The 21,705-nt window shown below is 40.5% G+C and overlaps 2 protein-coding genes across 2 annotated transcripts in view; one reads left to right on the plus strand and one right to left on the minus strand.

Moving 5' to 3' along the window:
* Positions 1-13,539: 13,539 nt before the first annotated feature.
* Positions 13,540-16,101, plus strand: LOC148397999 (chemerin-like receptor 1). Its single transcript, XM_088377157.1, has 2 exons — positions 13,540-13,685; positions 13,761-16,101. The coding sequence occupies exon 2, from the start codon at positions 13,788-13,790 to the stop codon at positions 14,820-14,822; it is 1,035 nt and encodes a 344-aa protein (XP_088233283.1). The 5' UTR covers positions 13,540-13,685; positions 13,761-13,787; the 3' UTR covers positions 14,823-16,101.
* Positions 16,102-19,268: 3,167 nt separating this feature from the next.
* Positions 19,269-21,705, minus strand: part of wscd2 (WSC domain sialate O sulfotransferase 2) — a 42,304-nt gene continuing 39,867 nt past the window's right edge. Inside the window, exon 10 of the mRNA XM_088376742.1 lies at positions 19,269-20,860. Coding sequence (XP_088232868.1) covers positions 20,508-20,860 — 353 coding nt within the window. The 3' untranslated portion in view covers positions 19,269-20,507. The remainder of the gene's footprint in view (positions 20,861-21,705) is intronic.

Consider the following 21,705-nt stretch of genomic DNA (forward strand, 5'->3'; position numbering starts at 1 on the left):
AGATGACCTGTCACCGACTATTAATACAACACCTCGTGTCGCTGCTACATTGCTTTGAGAGGAAGAAAATCCATCAGCTCACCTGGGGAAAAAAAAGCGACCTGTCAGGACAGGGAATAAATCCCTCTGGCTCAAACCCCTTCGCCTTGTCCAACCATCTCGCTCTGCTCTCTCCTCCCAGCCTCTGTGGAGCATCCGTTTGCCTGGCTCTCTGTCAAAAATGGGGGAAGTTGGGGTGGGAGCTTTGTTCTGGGTGACAGAGCAGCGTGTCAGAGATAGAGGATCTAGTTAGGCAGTCAGCGAGAGAGGCGAGGGATGGAGGCTCTCTTTGCACCCTGGTGTGGACGGCTCCAATGAGGAGCTTGTAACGACAGTGAGTGAAGGAGCTCTCCTATGGGAGCAACAAATGTCCCTGACTGTCAGGAGCCTAAATATCTATCTTAAAACGAGATGCTGCCCCTAAATGTCAAGATCCGCACTCGTTGGCAGACTGACAACAGCTGTTACGAGCCGATTTGGGAGGTCAAGGCATCTTTTTTCTCCGGTGGAATGAGCGCAGGCGAGGGTGTGATTTACCCCTTGCCTGTTCAGGGATGCTGCCGTGTACACGAGAACACCTAGATTAGAAACCATTTTATAGGCCCCACACTTGTTACACGCTTATCTTTGACTTCCTTTGTTCTTCCTGCAACCAAAAGCTTTCTAGAAAAAGTAGAAGAGATCTATCTCTCTCTCTCTCTCTCTCTCTCTCTCTCTCTCTCTCTCTCTCTCTCTCTCTAGTATCTATCTATCTATCTATCTATCTATCTATCTATCTATCTATCTATCTATCTATCTATCTATCTATCTATCTATCTATCTATCTATCTATCTATCTATCTATCTATCTATCTGTCTATCTGTCTATCTGTCTATCTGTCTGTCTGTCTGTCTGTCTGTCTGTCTGTCTGTCTGTCTGTCTATCTATCTATCTATCTATCTATCTATCTATCTATCTATCTATCTATCTATCTATCTATCTATCTATCTATTCAAACTCAATTTACACTCATAATAATAAAAATACTTATAATAATTTACACAAATAATATAATCTGATAGTACAGCAGTTCAGGGAAGAAGTCTCAACTCCCAAAGCCAAGTAGTTAATGGAGGAGTCCACCCTCTGGGCAGTAACAATGGGTAAGTGAAGGGATGTGGAGGCCTCAGGTGTTAACCAAGTGATTACTGAAACTGGTACTCGCCCCAAAGGCTTTGCTACACTAAGACAAGACACAGTGCGATGGTAACGCTGCTTCTCTTGGGAAATGCCTGCATGAGACAAATGATACCTTTAAGGACTCATCTGTTCATGGCTTATTTTAATTTCCTCCATCTGCCACCCTCAACGCTGTGGTATTGTGGTTAGCACGCCTGTCACACAGTTGAGAGGTTCTGCATTCAAATCTTGAGCGCTGGGTATTCTGGCTTGCTCCTGCATCTAAAGAACTAAACAAACTATGCCATGTAAAGGGAAAATGTAACTCTTTAGTAGACAAGACAGGCCAAGCACTTAGAAAATAATAAGAGATAGTATTGGATAAAAAACTAGTATGTGAGGAGACAGTTCAATACAACCTGATGGCTGCTCTAAGAAGTGTCTGTCTATTTCTCTTCAGGCGAGGTCATAGACTGTATATACACACAAACACGAGCAGTTATCATCTGCCTCATGCAACTGCCACACACAAACAACTTGCTGTCTCACACAAAAGCGATAAAACAATACTATCAGAGGGGGAGAGAAACCCAGTCGCTTTCCTTTTCCTTACTCTAAAACAAAATATTATAGAACTAGATTGAATCCATTTGATAACTGCAAAGGCACACATTTTTCAAACACACTTGTTAGGTTAATTGAAGACACAATATTTTTCATTTTCAAGTTAAGGGTATCTAATCTACCCTAGCTTTTCCCTCAAGTCAGCTGGAAAAGGCTCAATAAAGACTTTCAATCTGATATCTAATACGATACTGTTAAACGTTAACAATTCAAAGTCAATATCAATCATGTTTACTAAAAAACAATTCCTATGAATTCCTCCGGAGGTATAAGCCGATCCAAACTGGATTCTGCAAGTGTTGCTATCAAATGAATGAGTAAAGTTCTTCATTTATTCTCTTGTTCAGACTTCAGAGGATCTGGATACCTCATTGTAAATTCATCTCGTAGGATCTTAAGTAACAATGTTTCTCAGGAGTAGAAAATGATATGCCCTTCAATGCCGCAACAAATACAGTAAATATCCAGCTCTCCAAAGTTTTGCTGCAAACACTTGCTCATGTGACTTACTATCAAGTAGCTTTGTTGGTGTTGAGAGACTTTAGCTGTCTCCTTCAATGTACAGCACCCTCCGAGCCAATAAAAGGCAGCAATACAAAAACAAAGAGGATTACGGATAATTATTTTACTGGAAGGTTGTGCTAGGATTGAGATGCCGTAGTTCTGTTTTTTTCTCTTTCCTAGTGACTTCACGTCTACGGCCCGGAGAAACTGCACATGATTAATTCACTTTATCCTGCTTTCTGTCCTCCGCCTTGCTCTCATCATCGCAGGCCCCCCAAAGGGAGACGTTTCACCAATTCTGAATGTTTGAACAAAGAAGAGGATTTGTGTGTGTGCGTCTCTGGGAAATATTTAATTTGTGGCACTACATAAGAGAGGCAGACGTCATGTTCAGGCTGCGTTGATGTTTTCTTCATGTGTTGACGCTTGCTTGTTTTTCAGCTGTAGCATGAGTCACATTAAAGGCAAACTCCCCCGGGGCCGGTTTCAAGTTTTCCGTCAGGCGTCACTGGCTGGTTATCTGCCCGAGGGCCCAAGCAGGGCCAACAGGTGAGCAAATAATGTGGAGAAAAGGGCTAGACAGAGATAATTAGGTCTCCACAGAGGGGGCATACTATTCGCAGGATCCTCCCTCAGACCCTTCTTGCTGTTTCACTTATTATCGCACTGCCTTCCAGTGGAGTGGGCGTGCAAGCCGCCAGCTCTGTCAAATGAACCGATTCCAGCTCAATGCGATGATTCAGCAACACTAGGTACCTCGTTATTTTCCTCACCTAGCAAAGAGGGCTCTTTGGACCATTTGTTTGGTGTCTTTGGTAACGTGCAGAAGAGTTACAAAAATCAAAGCCCAACTCTGTGACAGGAGAAAAAAAACAACACAGTAGTTTGGTTTAATCCGCAGTCTGTATTTACTTCACCGTCGGTAAATGTCTGTGTGAAAGTGGCTCGTGTTCCTGCTTCGCTCTCCTTTCCAGATTTTCCATTTTTGCACCACACACAGCATCCACGCATGGCTTAATTTGGCAATCCACCTCGCGCTCCATCCCGATTCCCGTCACCAACAGATGCCCAAGCCGAGTCGGTCGTCTAATCATAGAGTCACAGTTCACAGGCTACGATGTGCGGCCCGGACACGCTTACATGGCTGCCGCTTGCTGGTTTGCGCTTCGGAAGCATCAAACGCCAGCAACATCTGATCAAATATTGTGAGCCCATACGGTAATTATCCAAAGATCCCATCTGGAGGCTGCACTTCAACCTATAAAACAAAAACAAATAGCCTGTGGCAGCTTTCGTTCCCCTCGGGGTTGCATTAACAAGTTGTGCTGTGCCATGCCATGACAAATTGTAGGTGCCAGAGCTTCATTAATGTCTCTCACAGAACTTGCACGCATTCACAGAGGCACACAACAGACCAAACTCTTCTAATAGCAATGTACATTACGCAACAGGAGGTGGATGTCAAAGTCCAACAAAGAACTACCTCTTTAAAGCAAAGAACTAATTTCGCCCAACAAAAGGAACATAAGTTTGACTGCACAAGTCAAGAAAAACCCAGTAAACTACACCTTAGGGAGGAGGTAAGATTCTCAGAACAGATTTCAATCTTCTGCGTCCTATAGGATTTAAATCAGTGGATTGACTAAGACAGTCTGAGACCGTCTGCTTCTTGAAATCCTTAATTTGCTGCACAAGCGTCGATTTGTTTGCAACTTTTTTCAAAAACTGATTGACAAACTTGCCGCCTGCACCATCAATGAAGATTAGTGAGGCCAAGCCAAGACATCACCTCCACTGAGATTGCCAGATAACATTTTAGGTCTGAGATTATGAGCAGGTCCTATCGTTGTCGAAGCTTTTGCCTTTTCATCACTTTGATAAAGGTTAATCTGTATTTTATCAGTCTATAAATTTTCTTCACTTTGTCGTCTCGGCATCTTTTGGCAAATTCCAGCTTGACCTTCAGTTTCTTCTTGCAAATGAGTGGATTGAATCATGGCGTGTATGCCTCTGCACTTTGGGTCATGAAGTCTTCTGCTACTTCTGAAGGTGATACCTTAACTCTCTTGAGATTGTTACTGCTGTCACCGACAGTTGTTTAAGGCTATTCTTTGTTGTCAGTTGGTTTTTTTTATCCTCACCTAAGTTTTCGACATCTGCCACACAGAAAGTGGTGTCTTTCTTCTTCATTTGGTGTATTTGCTTTAATCAACGTTTATACAATAGCTCTGATTGGCTTCATAATTGCTTGTTTATCGCCCGTAGACAGCTCTCTGGTTTTCATGTTGAACACTTAATAGTATCAATGAAGTCTTCACAGGCAAAACCCGAATTGGAAACTGATTTTTTGTTTGATTACTCAATGATTAAGAGTTGTTTTTGCTTAAGTGAAAAATAATGAATTAGAAAAAGATTCATCCATCCAGCTGTTTTTGGGAAAAGTAGAGTAAGTAACAAATTAAAGTTCAATCTGTACTTGTTTGTCAATGTGAACATAAATAATGACCAAGGAATTTGGGTTTGAATCCAAGTTGTCGTTAATTCAATAAATATTCAATTTTTATACTATTATTTTGCATCCAAAGATAGCTCTCTATCAAGATTTTTCATCAGCAACTGCCGCATTTGTATTTTTCAATTCCCAATGCAACATTTTAAAAATGAAAAGCAACACAATTTTCAAAGGAATTTTTAATGAGAATGGGAAACACTACAGTGTGTTTGTTATTCTGCAGCTCTTTTTTTCTTTTGTTTCTTTCTTCTTTTCTTTTTTTATTTATCACTGTGGGAGTCCATAAGTACAGTGGGCCCCATGCGGCCTGAGTGCTGCTTTGGACTTGGATTTTCCCTTAAAAGAGGTCAGCAGGGGCAGCTCAGTGAAAGTAACAGGCTGCCTTGAAAGCTCTACATTTGAATTCGATGTCTTTTTTCTCATGATCCCCTTCTGCAGTATGATTCATGTCCTACTGACCGCCATGTGGGCCTTCAGGTTCATAAATACCTCATTCCTCACTAGAGAGTCTTCATCCAGCTCTCAAATTTCTTGGTTGAGACAAATCAAGATCCAAAGTTGTGTACTCCTCAGTAGTATCAAGCAACTGCTCCATGATTATGCACTAGCTCTGTCATTCTGTGTTTGGATGAATCAGAATGTGTATGTAAATAAGGAAATGTATGAAGTCATGCCGTTCTATCATTGCATATTAATGCTGGCAGGTAGCCAGCACATATTCTGTTAGATAATAGATTGTGTGCCCTTTTTTGCCACTGTTGCCTGATATGACATGGACATAAAAGTACAAATTATTATATGATAAATATATTTATTGCTTATTCTATTTATTACAGTGAATGACCTTGGACATCTGACTTTGATCCAAAATGCTCAAATTTCGCTAGTTTGCGGTATCTGTCTTAATTAAAAAAAAAAAAATTCAATATTGGTTGCTCCTCGGGTTTTGACTGCTAAATCAGTGTTTGCTAAATGTAAATTGGCAACTGGCCTAATGTCTTGCATTTCTTCGCTGGGGCTCAATAAAGGATGATTTGCTCATATCTTGCTTTTTACATGTCTCCTTGAACCCCTGTTCCAAATATAAAACATGAATTAAAATAAAATTCTTCAAAATCTTGATAGCAGTAGCTGTTTCCTTTAGGAACGCATAAGAGTAATATTTCCCTAGCCTTGCGGGTGCAATAAAAATCAAGAAAATCATCTCCTCAATTGCGTTACAGACACGGAAGCAACAGTTTGAGGCCAATAATTATTGGCTGGCTAATATTTCCACGGCAAATTAGCAGGATTTCACTCACGTCACACTCAGAGGAAATCAATATTTGCGCAGTCAGAGGGGATCACGCATCGACTTTTCTACTTGCTTGTTGATGAAAGACTCTAATTAGACAGTCAGACATGAGTGCCACGACGTGAGCATGCAAATACATTTTGACATTTGTCTGGTCTTTCAAACAGCAGATAATTGTTAGCTTGGCTGTCAATCATCAAGGCGACTTTTCAAAACAATAGCCTGCAGTTAGTTAGTCAGATTGAGGTCACATCGTGTTCCATTCTGATGGCTGCTGCTGCCGCGTTCTGCGGTTCAACACATCAAACGCATCTCATCCATTCCTGCGACTGTGATTTTAAAACCTGGCTCCATTTTAATCAGGATGGTAGAGGTGGAGTTTAGGTAAGCAGATTATTGCTTTGACTGGCACATCCCTGCAACTCTGTAATCTATAAAATGGGTTTCAAGCAGATGACACAGTGTAAATGCAGTCATGGCGCTCATGTTGCTTGAAATTCAATTTCAACGGCGCGCTAGCGAGGCAAGAGCGGAACCCAATACGGCCGAGGACCTCGACGGCCTCCTGATTGCAGCCGCTTTACTAGCTGCCAGTTGATGACTGCTTTAAAAGCCTGAAAAACACATTCGCTGATTGGCCTGTAGATGTTTTTTGCTCTGGGGAAGTTTTCCGAAATGAGGACACGTTTCGAAATCACTAATGCAGTGATTCTGCGCTCCGACTGGAAGCTCGAGGAGACGTTGTTTGAAGTGTGAAGTCAGCACATGGACGAGTTGTGCTATTTGCGAGCGGTGAACACCCAATGGAGCTGAGTAACTGGATTAGTAATATGATGACTGTAAAGCGAGCGCTTGGAGTTGCCACGAAACCAGCATTCGGATACAGTCATCAATTCAGGGGAATATAAAAAAAAGAAAAAAAAGAATACTTTCATTTCCTGAAATTGTCTGCCAATCAGCGTCTGACTCTCGAAAGGGAACGGGAGAGCTGCTCTTGGAGGACAAAGTTTTACTGCTACATCACTCTCAGATGCCCATATAATCGACATGGACAGTTTAACTGTGTCACAGCCTGTAAATGAGCACAACGTGTGAAGGATTGGTGGGTCACTTGCATGGTAGCCAGTCGGGTGAGCAGTTTTCAGGGTGGCCGGCCAGCGAGAGAAAACATTGTCAATTTGCTTCCCCATCAAATGTTCCGTTTTAAGAGTCAGTGAACAAGTGAGTCATTGTTCAGTGCAAGAGACCTTTTATTGGCTTAATGCCTCGAAAGGAGAATAGACAGCAGCCTAAGTGGAATTAACAAACCGTATTAAATGTAACTGAGCTTCAGTTTAGATTCAACGCACTTGTTATGGACCTAAAAATGTTTTTCATGTTTTACTTGATTTGCTCAATTTTCAAATCATGTTGAGGAAACTGGGAAACATTCCTCTCTGGGGAAAAATTTGAGCGCAAAGCAACTTGATCAAAGAAAAACTTCAGATAAAGGACCAAAGTCTTTACAGATAAAACATTTTCCAGCTGAAAACTAATGGTGCGTTCAGTAGTTGCAATTTGATGGTGACAAAATTAATCTAGCTCCACAGATTGTTTTCTGCGCCACAGGAAAATTAATTCAACTTCAAACAACTTCATGCATGATCTAGTCAAATCCCACTTGAGTCAGCAGAACCAACAAAAAGAGATTGTCAGAACATTTGATATGTAAAGGTTCCTTACAAATCCTATGGTTGGACTTCAAACCGCTGCTCAGTGTAGATCTGCTTTCTGGAGGGCACTTAAGCATGACTCAGAATTTGTCTGTTGGGAAAAAGACGGCTGTTTCCAAAGCATTCAGCTCCCCGGACTTAAGGCTCTTCATGAATGTCAAGGAAGAATTGATCAAGGATCAATGCGAATCTCAATTTCACTGCTGAGGACAGCAAAGCAGTCATTGATGACTCCATAGACGGCAGACACAAATGTATGCCTTTGCCATTAAAGCGTTGGTGTTTTCAAGAAAAACAGGAAGGAAGCGAAGCAAAGCAAAGCATTCTTTTTTTACTGCACCGATGAGTATCTTCTCAAACATAACAAAGGAATCGACATTTTCTCAGAGGGACTGCGGAGCATTTCCCAGAGAAAGGCCTGGTTATGTTGGTTATTTATAACCTCAATCTTCATTAGCAAATCTAATCTGCAGGGCACCGGCAGGTCTCTGCAGTGAAAGTGATTTAGTTGAAATTTATCTAAGTGGGTCAAGTAGGCCCGTCGAATACAAGTAAATATTTCCCAATTTACCACAGAGCTGCACATACTGTAGCTCGCCATTTACATGCATGATATGCTATCCTGAAATTGCCTCTTCATCATACCAATCGAGGCATGAGGGAGATATATTTCTTGTTAACGCAGCACGGGCAAAGCTTTGAGCTTCGAGAGTTTCACATTTTCGCTTTCTGCAATGAAAACTTTCCCAAAGAATTGATTAATTGAGTACAAAACTGGAAACTGCTGGTTTTGTCTCAGCTACCCGGCATATTACGATAAACAAAATTAAAAAAGAAGCCGGAAAAGTGTCGCACTTTTTTTGTGAGCATGGTCCAATTTGTTTTTTTGCTGATGCTGATGCATAGTGCAAAAACAAAGGGACAACTGTTATTTTGAAGCCATCTGAGCTTCTGGAGATGTTCATCCAGATGTGCTTTTCACACTTCTCACATTATAAATGAATTCCTTGGTGGCGGTAATAGAATCTTTCGTGGCAGTTTCACCCTTCAGGGTCAGTAGCAGTGCTCATATCAAAAGTGATGGCTCAAAAGTGTCCTGCTCTACGTGGAAGGTCAGGCTTCAAAAGAAGAGTACAAATGTGACGTACCATTCCAAGTGTACAGCCCTGTAATGGATATTTTGTTATCATGACATCCCTGGAGACGTGCTTTTATATTTACATGACTTTGTTATTGCACATTGATCTGCGGTGCGGGCAAGTCGGCTGCACGTCCTGGCCGCAGCAAAACCACTCAACCTGATGCTGCGAGCAAATAAACACTTTGACTGCATTTTGCATGCTAAAAAAATGCATTAAGCAGTAATGTGTTTGTTTGCCCCACGCCACGCTGACATTCAGCAGCAATTCCTTTTGCTTTTTTGATTACATTTCATTTACTACCTTCTGTTTTTCCTCATTTAAACAAGTGGCTTGTATTGTCCCTGCAATGTGTTTATCTATTCTTTTTAAAACGTGAGCCTGGTAAACCTCATCCATCACATAATTCTGAACGGCGCTTCTTCAAACCTAATGAATATAGATTTGGAAATCTTCATTTTGAATGATCCCCATAGGGCATAATTTGAATTAAAATAATCTGTTCCAAAGAAAATGTCACTGTCATAAATCGTTTATTAATTGTACGGGCAACTCTTCTAAATCCAGTATTATAGCCAAGCACAAAATGGAAATAAATTGGTCAAATCTGTGGTGGGAATTAACAAAATACAAATACTCCACTCCTGTGCTTAAATGTATTCTTGAGGTATTTTCTGATGACTGTGTAGTTTTTACTTCCTACATTTGAAAACAGATATCTGCGCTTTTCCCTAGTTACTTTTACAAAGAAGGCTTCTCATTTTTATCTGTATTTCATTTAAAACCCATTCCTTCCTTCCTGGGTCAGTCCAATTTTTAACCCAAATTGGGTCATTTTTAACCCAGCATTTTTAAGGGTATTTTAGAAGTGGTGACTAGTCATTGATGAGGCATGCAAGGGGAAGAATAGATTCATTTCTCGAGTCGCCGAAGAAATTGTACGGGCTGTAAAAATACCTTTTCTATGCAAACGAAAGTCTTCATAAAATGTTTAGCACATTTGGACAAAGAATAAATTATGATTATGCAATCGCACAGCATAACACACGCACAAATACACACCAATAAAAGTACACTTTGTGGAGAGTATGAATGTCAACATTAAGATAAATAGCATCTATTAGAATAGCTTTTTTCTCATTTGTCTATATTAGATCTGGTGTTTTCAGGCTGGCAATTTAAATTATTAAGCAGATGAGAGCTCGGGGTTTATGTTCATGACTAAATGTATGTGGAAATGTTGTTTCCCCATCTATCATGTTATCTTAAAATGAAAATCTCTTGATGTTAATCCATCTCTTTTATTCATTGTGGGGCGGGGGGCTGGAAAAGCGGGAGGAATCGGGAACCGACTGCCAGTACACATCGCTGTCCTCTTTACTCATCATAACCTTTTAGAAATGGCAGAACTTTGTCATCTGTGCTTCTTCTTGAAGCAGATGTCCTTGCTGCCACATTCTCGTGTTCAAGAGAAGCCGCAAACATTGTGGCTGGCTGGATCTGTCTGAACAATTACGACTCAGTACAAGCACGGACCCTCTGTGATTCAAGCAGAAATAAAATAACCACCAAGCCTGCAGAGAAACAGGCTCCTAAAGAGCGCCTTGCAAGAGCAACTACACTCGCTAGCGGTGTTTCTGTCAATTTCTTTTAAGAAAAAGGTTGCACAGAAAGTTACCCTAATTCAAATGCTGTCAACATCAATTCCATTAGATGTTTCATCAATTTCCTAGGAGAGCAGGATTCTAATTTTGTGCCAGCCACAAATGACTTGAATGCATTGTGACACTGTGACACCGCTCTTGCCACCAAATCATCTCATTATGATCAAATCGAAGGTCACTCTTCCCCCCCTAAGGGGCCTTTGTGGAGAGGATTTGTTCATTACTGAAATGTGGTGAACCAGCGAGAGCAAGGATGAGTGGCAGGTGAAGAAAGAGGTGAAGAAAGAGATGCTTCATTAGTGCAAGTTCAAGCATAAGTCGGAAATAGAACGTATACACTATCGCGGGAATGCACTCGCAATTATTTGGATATCTGCATCAACGGGTTATAAAATGTGGACTGATCGTCATCAAAATCACAGCAAATAAACAAAGAGAAAATTCTTCAACTAGTTGCATGACAACATTTGTTTCTGTGTTTTTCTTGAACACAACATGTAAAGGTCACAGACAGTGCAGGGTGGAAAATGTGTGTGAATCTTTGGATTTAATAACCGGCTGAGCCACCGAGGGCAGCAATAATCTCAAACAAACATTTCCTGCAGTTGCAGATCAGACCTCCATGATGGTCAGGAGGAATTTGGACACAACAGTTCAACAATATGAGGCCACTCCGGATGATGTTTTACTATGTGCTGATGAATGAGAAGGCTTTTAAAGATACTTTTGTGACTCTTTTCATTTTCATGCCAGTTAGACATTTGTACATTTAGTAAATGTTATGCTCTTGCAAGCCGAAGAAAGTACAAAATCCAAAATGACACATTTGATGTCTTCAGAAATGCTATGATTGTGGATTCAAAAATAATGGTGTTATGTATAAAAAAAAGTGTGAGAAAAAACCTTTCTCACTAAAATTTGTGTTATGTTGGAAAATCTAATAACTGCTTATATTACAAAGGGGAAAAAATTGCAAAATCGCGAGTTGGAGGGAAACCTTGAAGAACCAGTGAGGCAATTTCCCTTCAAATAACAACCTCTGAATCATTGGGACGGGAGGTTATAATAATGAGGATAGTTTCTCAGTTATTACCATGGAAACCATACACACCATCCTTAGTGGGCTGTACTTTTAGTGAACTGGACCAGCAGATCTGCATGGATTTGTTGGAACAGAGGGGAAAAAATAGTCTGCTATATTCATTATGTTGTGCCATGTGTATTATTGCTTCATGTTGGTTCCATGTTGCCTCCAGGAACAAAGACATAAGAGTAAAAGACATTAAAAGCAGCTTGCCTATTAACAACATGGCCTCGCAATAGATTGTCAGAAATGACTAACATTCACAATGATACAATTCTTAGTATACCCCCAGTTGAAAAAGTTAAACCCACCATGGTCACTGAAAAAATTCTCCAAACTGCAAAATGTAACCAGACAAATAAAGGTGTATGCATCAAAGTGACTTTACAACACTGACCTTAATATCACAGCATTTTTCAGGCAATCAATACAATAAGAAAAAAAAAAACGGTTGTAACTTACACAGAATTGTCGACAGTTTTTATTTCCCATCCAGGTTGAAGGGTTCTTCTCCAGTCCGCATATTTCTGCTCCTTCAGCGTCGGCGACATCTTAACTTGTCTGTAGTGAGTCAACATGATAGTAAGCTATCAACAGCTATTAACAAACTTTTCAAATTGACGAGGAATAGCGTTACGACTTTACGTTTATGAATTTGTATTATCAATGTTGCACCCCACCTTGCTCCTATCTATTGCACTGAAGAGCTACTGTGCATCAAACTTTTAACAACAGCCAATGAGTAAAAATCTGCGCGCAGCAGACCGAAAAGGCATCGTTAATCAGACAGCACGCACCATTAAGTATTTATTATTTACTCTGCTCATCTAAAGATAGATATATGAACAGTATATTATATATGAACTTTTCTTTGGTTTGGTGGGTGTAGTGTCTTTGTTACTCTCGATTCATTTGTGTGTTTTATCTTATGCACACGGAGCCAAGTGGGCCTGTGGTCTAAAAACACGTTTCTCAAAGCGGACGCTGAATTTTGGCACAAAATGTTTGGCCAAATTTGAAAGCCGTCTCAGCTTACTTGGCATCGCCATCAGATACTTCATGTGTGCAGAACATTGATGGCTGTATCACAAACATGCATTAGCAGCACAGTTTTTTTTCCTCAGTCTTATTTTAGCTCACTCTTAGCGACTTAAAAAGATTTATACTTTGAATATAAAATTTGGCAGGAAGGAAACAGAAGTGGCAGGGAGCACAGAATGGTTTGCAGGGAGCTTGCACGTCAATGCCCCATGACGCCGACTGGCTGGCTGGCAACCAATCCAGGATGTCAAGTCAGCTGGGGGATAGGCTCCAGCACACCCGCCACGAGGATAAGAATAGAAATTGGATGGATGGATAAAACGCAAGACAACAACAGCTTTGTCCACATGTGTAAATGTGTTTAAAAGCTAAGTTTTAATTTTTTTTCTTACCCTGCCACTCGATGCATGATGGTTTTCTGAGGACTGTGCTCCCAAGTGCAGTCTTCTTCTGTCAGCTTTGAACAAACACATGTGGCTGACAAGAGGCCTCTGGCACACAACACAGAAGCATCCAATTCCCTAAACATCAGAGCCATTTCCCAAAACTCTGACAACAGCATGGCTGAATATTTTATACATTTCATGTTCACAAGAGAGAAAAAGGACACGATTGCCGAACACATTTTGGTTGACAGTGGAACTTCTTCATTCTGTAATATGTGTAATTGACTTTTGAACTGCTTGCTGTGTATATAAATATCTGGGCCTCTCCTTTGAAAGACTTCTGCATTCTGTGCATCATTTAAAATCTTCCCCTCAAATAGCAGTACTGAAAGTGTTGAAGCACTGGGGATGGTGGTGTTGAGAAACCATCCGGTCAGCTGATTGCTAATCTCTCTATAACATGGAGGAACCGACACATCTCTGCTGACACTCGTCTCTGGGCAGCGTCGAGTCAACAGCGACGACAGGTTTGTAGCGAGACGCGAACGTATCCTGCTGTCAGATTAGATTTCCTCATGTGCGTTTTTCCTCTTTTCCCGCAGTAATCTTGTTTCTTCTGTCGAGAGAAAATGGATGAGCTTATTTATGAATATGATGGCAACTACACTTATGAAGAGGGTGTCATGCCACATGAGGAGTCTGTATTTCAGCATAAATCCAATTGTACGAGGGATGCCTTCTGTGTTTCCCTGCTGGCGATCACCGCAGCCATTTTCGTGCTGGGCTTCTGCGGTAATGCGTTGGTCATCTGGATCTCTGGCTTCAAGATGAAGAAGACGGTCAACACCACATGGTACCTGAGCCTGGCCATCTCGGACTTTGTCTTCTGCGTCTTTCTTCCCTTCATCATCACCAACATGGCCATGGAGAAGTGGCTCTTCGGACTCTTCTTGTGCAAGTTTACCTCGGCCGTGTTGTTCCTCAACATGTTCAGCAGCATCTTCCTCTTGGTCATCATTAGCGTTGACCGCTGCGTGTCCGTCGTCTTTCCCGTCTGGGCCCAGAACCACCGCACGGTCCGAAAGGCATCGGTTATTGTTATCCTGGCCTGGGTTCTCGCCATCGGGCTCAGCCTTCCTTCCGTGGTCTTCCGTGACGTTCAGCATCACTTGGGCAGGAGCATTTGCTACAACAACTACACGTCTCACCAACATAGTCACGAAATCATCGCAATCAGCCGCTTCGTGGCTGGCTTTGCAGTGCCTTTCATCATCATCAGCATTTGCTACTCGGTCATCATCCTCAAACTTCGTTCCAACCGGATGACCAAATCGTCCAAACCCTTCAAAGTCATGACGGCACTCATCGCTACCTTCTTCATCTGCTGGCTGCCCTACCACGTTTTCATCCTGCTTGAGCTAAACCACCAAAACTACAACCATTACCTCTTAACTGTCGGACAGCAGATCGGAACGTGCCTGGCGGCGGCCAACAGTTTCCTCAACCCGGTGCTCTACGTCTTCATGGGTAATGACTTCCAGCAAAGGTTCAAGAGTTCCTTGCTGTCAAAGATGGAGAATGCCATGGGAGACGATGGTCGCACCACCAGCCGCTATTTCTCCCGCTCCAGCTCCGTAGACGGCAAGGTGTCCACACACATTTAAAATCTTCCAACACACAATAAGTTTGTTTAAAGTCTTTTGCACGACAAAACTCCATAGGGAAAGAGCTGTGAGCAATTTGAGCATCGATTGTGAGTTTGCGTGGTCTACAACAGGCAATCAGCAATCCTGACATTAACTTCACGCTGCATTTCATTGCTGGATGACCTCAGCACAGGCCCCCACTCTTCAAGCGTGTGACAAATAAATAATGGAAATGCAAATGACTTGCATTTCTCCCCATCCAAACAATTCACACTGGCGGCAATGGCATTCATGAGCATCTGAGCACATACTCTGCAGAGTTGCGCAAGCCTATGAAAAATTAATCATTACTGAAAAAGTGGAAGAAAGAGAATATGTCACGTTCATGTTCCGTTTGAGTCAGTGTCAAAAACAACAGCGGGGGGTGGGATGTGTTGACGTGCGTGTTAATCACTAAAGAGAAGAAAAAAGGTCAAGTGAAAAAGTGCAGCACTGAGAAGAACATGATGTAAATACATGGACTAGAAATTAATGTAATATATGTAGTTTATGATTGAAAACATGTATCCAATTAACAATGTACATCCTGTCTTGTGAAATAGAACAAAATGGTGGTCATTAAGAAAAGAAAATGCAGAGGGCTTTCCGGATGGTGGACTGTTTGTGCGAATTTATTATTTGTCCGAATATTTGTTCTTTTTTTTTTCATCAATTTTTGAACCCGAAGGTGCAAATCTACCACCAAAGCAAAAAACTAAACACACAAAGAGTGTGCCATTTGAGATCATCTCAGGATAACAACATTGATTTGTTATTTCCGTGCTGAGGAAAAAAACTCTACTGATCCTTCACTGCCCCAAAATAGATTTGTAATTATATTTGTGTGACAGTGTTTATTTACTGTAGTTGATACATGTAATGGATAAATGAGTGGATGTATTTTTTTTTTTTGAAACCCAATGCAGTTAGTTCTCACATGAAAGCTTTTTCTAATGACACTGGGAAATGAACATCTTCATTCACTCCACTGCCCTGCACGCTATAATTGCTTTTGGACAGGAGATTATTAGATGATGAATAGATATCTTTGAACAATAACGTTCATCAATCATGTTACAGTTCAAATATAACACGTCCAGCTGTTCTCGCCAGTCAGCAAGCAGCTTGTTGAATGGCCCACCGCTTTTTGTCATTTTAACGAATGAGACTTTAACAATGTTCTCCTTACATGTGTGAATGAATGTTTTTTTATGTTCGGTTTTCATTGATGAAAATAAAGATTGCAATAGTGCAATTACCTCTTGGGTGCTCTTATCTGCAAAATATCATTCCATCAACACAATGACCAATATAGATTCAATCATTAATCTTATCATTAGTTATTCACTGAATTGAATTAAAAAGCACTGATGACATTGAGGAAATGTATAATTTATTATTTCAGCTCAAGTACACTGTCACCTCAGCTCATACTGTTGTTGAATTAAAAACTACTGTGATTGAAATCATGATTAATGATGGTGGATTATTTTTTTATACGGTGCCGCATGATATTAAGAATAAATTCTCTATGCACTACAATAAGATGAATGTGTCTGATTTGCACTGTTGACCTTGGAAATGAGTTTCGCAGTCACTTATTTCCTACAGCAGAAACCATTCTATCACAAGAGCTAAAAAACCTGCTCCTTTTGATGTCCTAATAGAGAAAAGCTACCCTGTGTGGTTACATCACTGAGCCACTATAGAGGCGACAATAATCTGTTTCAATATCCTGACAAGCAGAGCATGGGTAGTGTGAAGTGAATCCGTAACAAACCCACGGAAACTGATACCCTGATCATTTCATTTCCAGTCCAAAAGCTTTTTTTTTTTTTTCAACCGCTTCTATCTTGTCTTTTTTTTATGCGCGAATGGATGAGCCAAGAACTGTTCTCAATTGCACGTTATAAATTCTAAAGTCGGCCATGGTGGTCTGCTTTTCATTAACAAGCTCATTTCATGTTTTTTTTTCTTTCTGGAAAATGATATCATTTTCAATTTGATCAATTTGGTTTGGAGAACTCAATAAAAGTCGAACGGCCCATCTTAATGAGGAATATGGGCACGCCCCCTTTCCTCCTTTCATATCTTGGTGGGATTCACGAGAGGAACCAGAGACGATTTGTTCATTCAACATTATTGTTAATACATTGGCAATATTGTGCAAATAATAAAAATGTATGTGGGCATCTCCACTTTAACCTCTAAAAACAAAACGATTAGCATTTAGCATGGCTGATTTAAAACAGTAAAAAATGAGCTGCCTACATGCAGCTTAGGTGCAGTTTTTGTCATGTCTGTCTGTTTTCTTCCATCAATCACCAAAATATGCACTGTGCTCCATACACGTCATCCACTACGACAGGGGTCTTCAATTCTGTTCCTCGGGTTTGGCGTCCTGCATGTTTTAAATGCCTCCCTACTCCAACCGACCTGATTGAAATGATCAGGGCTTCTGCAGATCTTGCTGATTATCTGCTTATTTGAATGACGTGGATTGCAGTAGAGAGACATAAAACATGCAGGCAGGACAGGGGACCCCGAGGACCAGGACTGAACATCCCTGCACTTCGGTATCCAACAGCAGACGAAGTGTCCTTGTGTTCAAGCGCCCTTCCGACCTCAACCATATGTCGATTTTATGTCTTTCCCACATCCTATCCCTTGGTTTGACTTCCTAGGTCAAGGTCATCTGTACATTATACACCCCCCCACCACCACCACAACTCTCTCACCTATTTCTATCATTTTAACCTTGCTGCTTCAGGCGCAGAATGTGTTTAGTATGTGAGCAGCTGGTAAATGTCACAGTTTCCAAAATCAACTCTGAACATTTCCAGATAAATGCTGACTTTACAGTTTGGTAGGTCATACTTTATAGCGCTGACATCTGATAACGACCCACGGGGCATCCATATGTATGCTGCAGAAGAACCTGTCTGTCACCTCCAAAAGTAAAGCCATTTATATCGATAGTAGAAAATGAGTGTGATGGAACAGCACAATGGTGGGCGTTTGAGATCGTTATAATGGATTTTTACTCAGTACAATTGCAGTTGTGTATATTTTCATCACAGTGAATGAATCCCAATCTATTTATAACATCAAGTATATATATATATATATATATATATATATATATATATATATACATATACGTACATATATATAGTGTGTGTGTGTGTGTGTGTATAATGTGCTGCTGTGTTCATATTGTAGTCATATCCGTGTTTCCATGTTGACGCAAAGCAGAACTGAATACAATCCAGTTCTTACTTGACCCATTTGTACACAAACTGTAGACCTTTTCTGTCTACGACATCTAAAGCTGAGTGAGTCTCATTTAAATGCAAATGACTCACATTTGAATTACCTGCAACTCAGACATGCCCTCTGCAATGAACATACAAGGAGGTGAGAGGAAATTTTGCTTTGACAAGCTGAGAGGGATTTTAATAAACACTAGTGGATGAAAATGTGTTTTGTGCTACTTCTGTCAATGCCTGTTTACAAGACGTCTAATAGTAGTCAATTAAAAAATAAAAAAATAATACCGTACTTTCAACCCAATGTAGTAGCCTACATCTGTTTAAATTGTGTTTTCAAAATAGAATCCAATGTGATTTAACCAAAAAATGAAAGCACTCAAGTAAAACAAAAAGGAAATTGCAACATTGGGTCTGACTTTGACAGAAAAATAGTAATTCATCATCATGTCCCTGACAACAACTCATTTTCTATCGCTTAGCCCGTTCAAGGTTAGGGGTCTATCTAGCCATATGACCTTGTAGGAGAGAAGCAGGCTACCACCTGGACAAGTTTCATTTACAATCACAGGGCACATGCAAGCAAACAACAATTCATGCTCCACTTTTGACAGTTAGGCGAATGCGCTAACCTCGTGCTGCCCCTTTTAAGCATCGTACGGGCATCCTTCCCTCCGTTACAATTGAAATTTTAGCAACCTATTTTTGTGATGGTTTTTACTTGGCACTGAAAATTTATCTCGTTTGCCTTTCAGACAACTGAAATGAGCTTAGGTTTGAAAACAGTCCCAAAAAAGTTCATTTCGATGAACCCCCTCCCTGAAATTCTCTGGCAATTGCTGCCTGATTTCCACAATCCATTTGATCATTAAACTGTTAGATTGTTATCATTGACTGCAGGTAAAAACAAAAAGAGCGTTTGATGTATGAATAACAGTCCAATGAAATATTCAAGGCCTTCGTGATGTGCCTAAAATCAAGACGAGACAATGAAAGAAACAGCAGGAAGCCTACTTTTAATCACGTTGTGGTAAACATGCCATCAACTCAGAAACAGCGAAGCTTCTGTTTCAGGTTGATGGGTTCATATGGCGACGCGTGAAAGAAAAGCATTGTAATGAGCTCATCATATTGGTGACATATGACAAACAGCATGTATTATCCAATTTACGCATTTATTGGGCTTCATCACAGTACATTCGTTCCATGGCGATACATTCAAATACAACACCGTGGTTCAAGTGCCTGCTTGTCAATGACGGCAAGAGCCAATCATGTTTAAAGCGTGTTAAAAATAGACACAATTTCTATAATTTGTTTGCTGTTGTACAAATATTTGGATGTGTCAGCACACATTACAAAAATATAGGTATACAGTATAATAGCATCCTGAAAATGGAAGTCAGTTATTGTTGTCTGCCTCCTAGCATTTTATCTATTTAGCTTTATATTCATTTAATGTACATGCTTGCTTTGTTCCAAGCATGTGGCATAGCACTTATGAGACATACTAATATCAAGAGTGGAGTTTTTGCAGTCTGTGGAGATTTGTTTTAAATTTTCCGAGTTGAACTTTTTAATTGCCCTAATCACAAAAAGGCAATTTGAAGAAAAAAATAAAATAAAAGTTGAATATACTGCCATCAACTGTCAAAACAAGCCCAAAAGAACTGAACTAATCTGACCTACAGCATACGTACATACAGATGTGAATCTTCAGATATCTTTGGGGCCAGTGTGGCACTATCGAGTGCTTTTTGGGTTTCGGCTTTGAATCCAGTGTCAAGAGAACGTATTCACAAGCAGACGTGTGTGCACTGCACACCAGAGATAAATAAATGCTGTCGGGATGAATCCTCATCTCTCTTCGACTCAGTGCCTTCTTTAGTACGTGGAACTGAGAACTTTATCATCAACAACAGAATTCCTCTTGCAAAAAGTAAGTTCACAAGCTTAGAAAAAAAATGGAATCACACAGTATCATTGTCAGGTAGGTATAGCCTGCATATTGCATTTATCCCTCTCAGAAAAGTAGTTGGGTTTTTTTCCCCCCACAACTTCATCAAAAATTATTTGTAACTAAAGGAGCAGCAGGAAATCTTTAATCTTGTTTTTACAAAATAAGCTTAACATACCAAAGAGTATTAAATTGTTTGGATGAAACACGGCGTGCTCATATCGCTCGATCGTAGCCTCTTTGTCTTAAGGCGAGTGCACATGCCAACGCAGCACGTGCACAGAAGAGGACAACGAGTGCTTTTCACAACTCAATTCCTTTCAGTTTGTATTATCTGGTTACACACACAGGATCAGATGGGAAAATGTATCTGTCTGTGTGAAAGCAAAATTCTTCTTAATCAAATGCAAAAAAAAAAAAAAAAGAGTATCATGTGTATTATCTTGGCATGTATTCATCTGGAACACCAGACATGTTCCTTTTCTTTAAGGCAGCGTCGACTTTTCTTATCAGTTCACTAATGTTTGCCCGCATTTCAGGAGTGTAGGGGTCATACTTGAGTTTGCGAAGCCCCGATCTCTTGAAGTTGCCATCCTTCTGGCCTTCCATGCAGAGCAGACGCTCCTCGGAAACCTTCAGGCCCAAAAACTCAACCATTCCCTTAAGATGGGAGAACAAGTCTCTCTTCAGGGCCTCATAGTGGACCACGTGGACGTTCTTCCCGTATTGGAGCCAGTCCATGACGTGGGACCCCCACCAAGGTGCGTGGCTCTTCACAAACTCGGGCCACTCTGCAGAGAGAGAAATTGGAGACATAAAAAGTCCGAGCCACCAACAAGGACCAAGAGCCGAAGTTACAAAAGATAATTTTCATACGCCAAGTGTTTAGTTCTCCAAATACCGTCTTTGTTTGTTATTCATTATTTTTAGGTGAGAATTATTTAATATGAAACAGGAAAAGCAGCGCACTTTAGGGAAATCACAACTCAGGCTAAAATTATGTATGAAAATTGAATGCAAATAAAATGCTGTATTCTTAATTAGTTCTCTCATTAAGGGAGGGGAAAAACTCATATCAAGCAAAAATTGCACTGGACCACTTTTAAGACTCTTGTGTGATCCATTAAATTCAAGGAAGAGTCTAAATCCAATAACATTTTCATTTTAACTTTAGAGAAGGATTTTCAAAAAAAGTATATCAATCAATAAACCACTAAACCTGACCTCTAGAATTCTATTGCACAACCAGCAAATTGTTAAAGAAGTCACGCTCAAAAGTCATGGTGGCTAGACAACGATGTGTGAGGTTACAAAACAGTCAAGTGTAGTAACTTCAGACATGTTTGTTCTGTCGCTTGGCATTGACAAATCCTTTTTAAGGCGATCGTTCTCAAAGTGTTGTGGGCTGTGGCTGTGGGCCACTGGTGCTGCCTGACAAACATCAAGCTGTCTGGTCGTGTCACATTATTTGGATGTGCAATCTTACACACAAAGATAGTCTTTACTTCTTGTTTCTAAATATTTGAAAAGTACAATAGAGTGATTGTACATACATTTGGGACAGAAATTGAAATCTTTTCTTGGGTTTGTTTGCTCATCAGCTGGATGTCTTTTTCCTAACAAATATTTCCACATA

The sequence above is a fragment of the Syngnathus floridae genome, chromosome 5 (assembly GCF_059516105.1).
Source record: "Syngnathus floridae isolate MCC-2025c chromosome 5, RoL_Sflo_1.0, whole genome shotgun sequence".
Classification (NCBI taxonomy): domain Eukaryota; kingdom Metazoa; phylum Chordata; class Actinopteri; order Syngnathiformes; family Syngnathidae; genus Syngnathus; species Syngnathus floridae.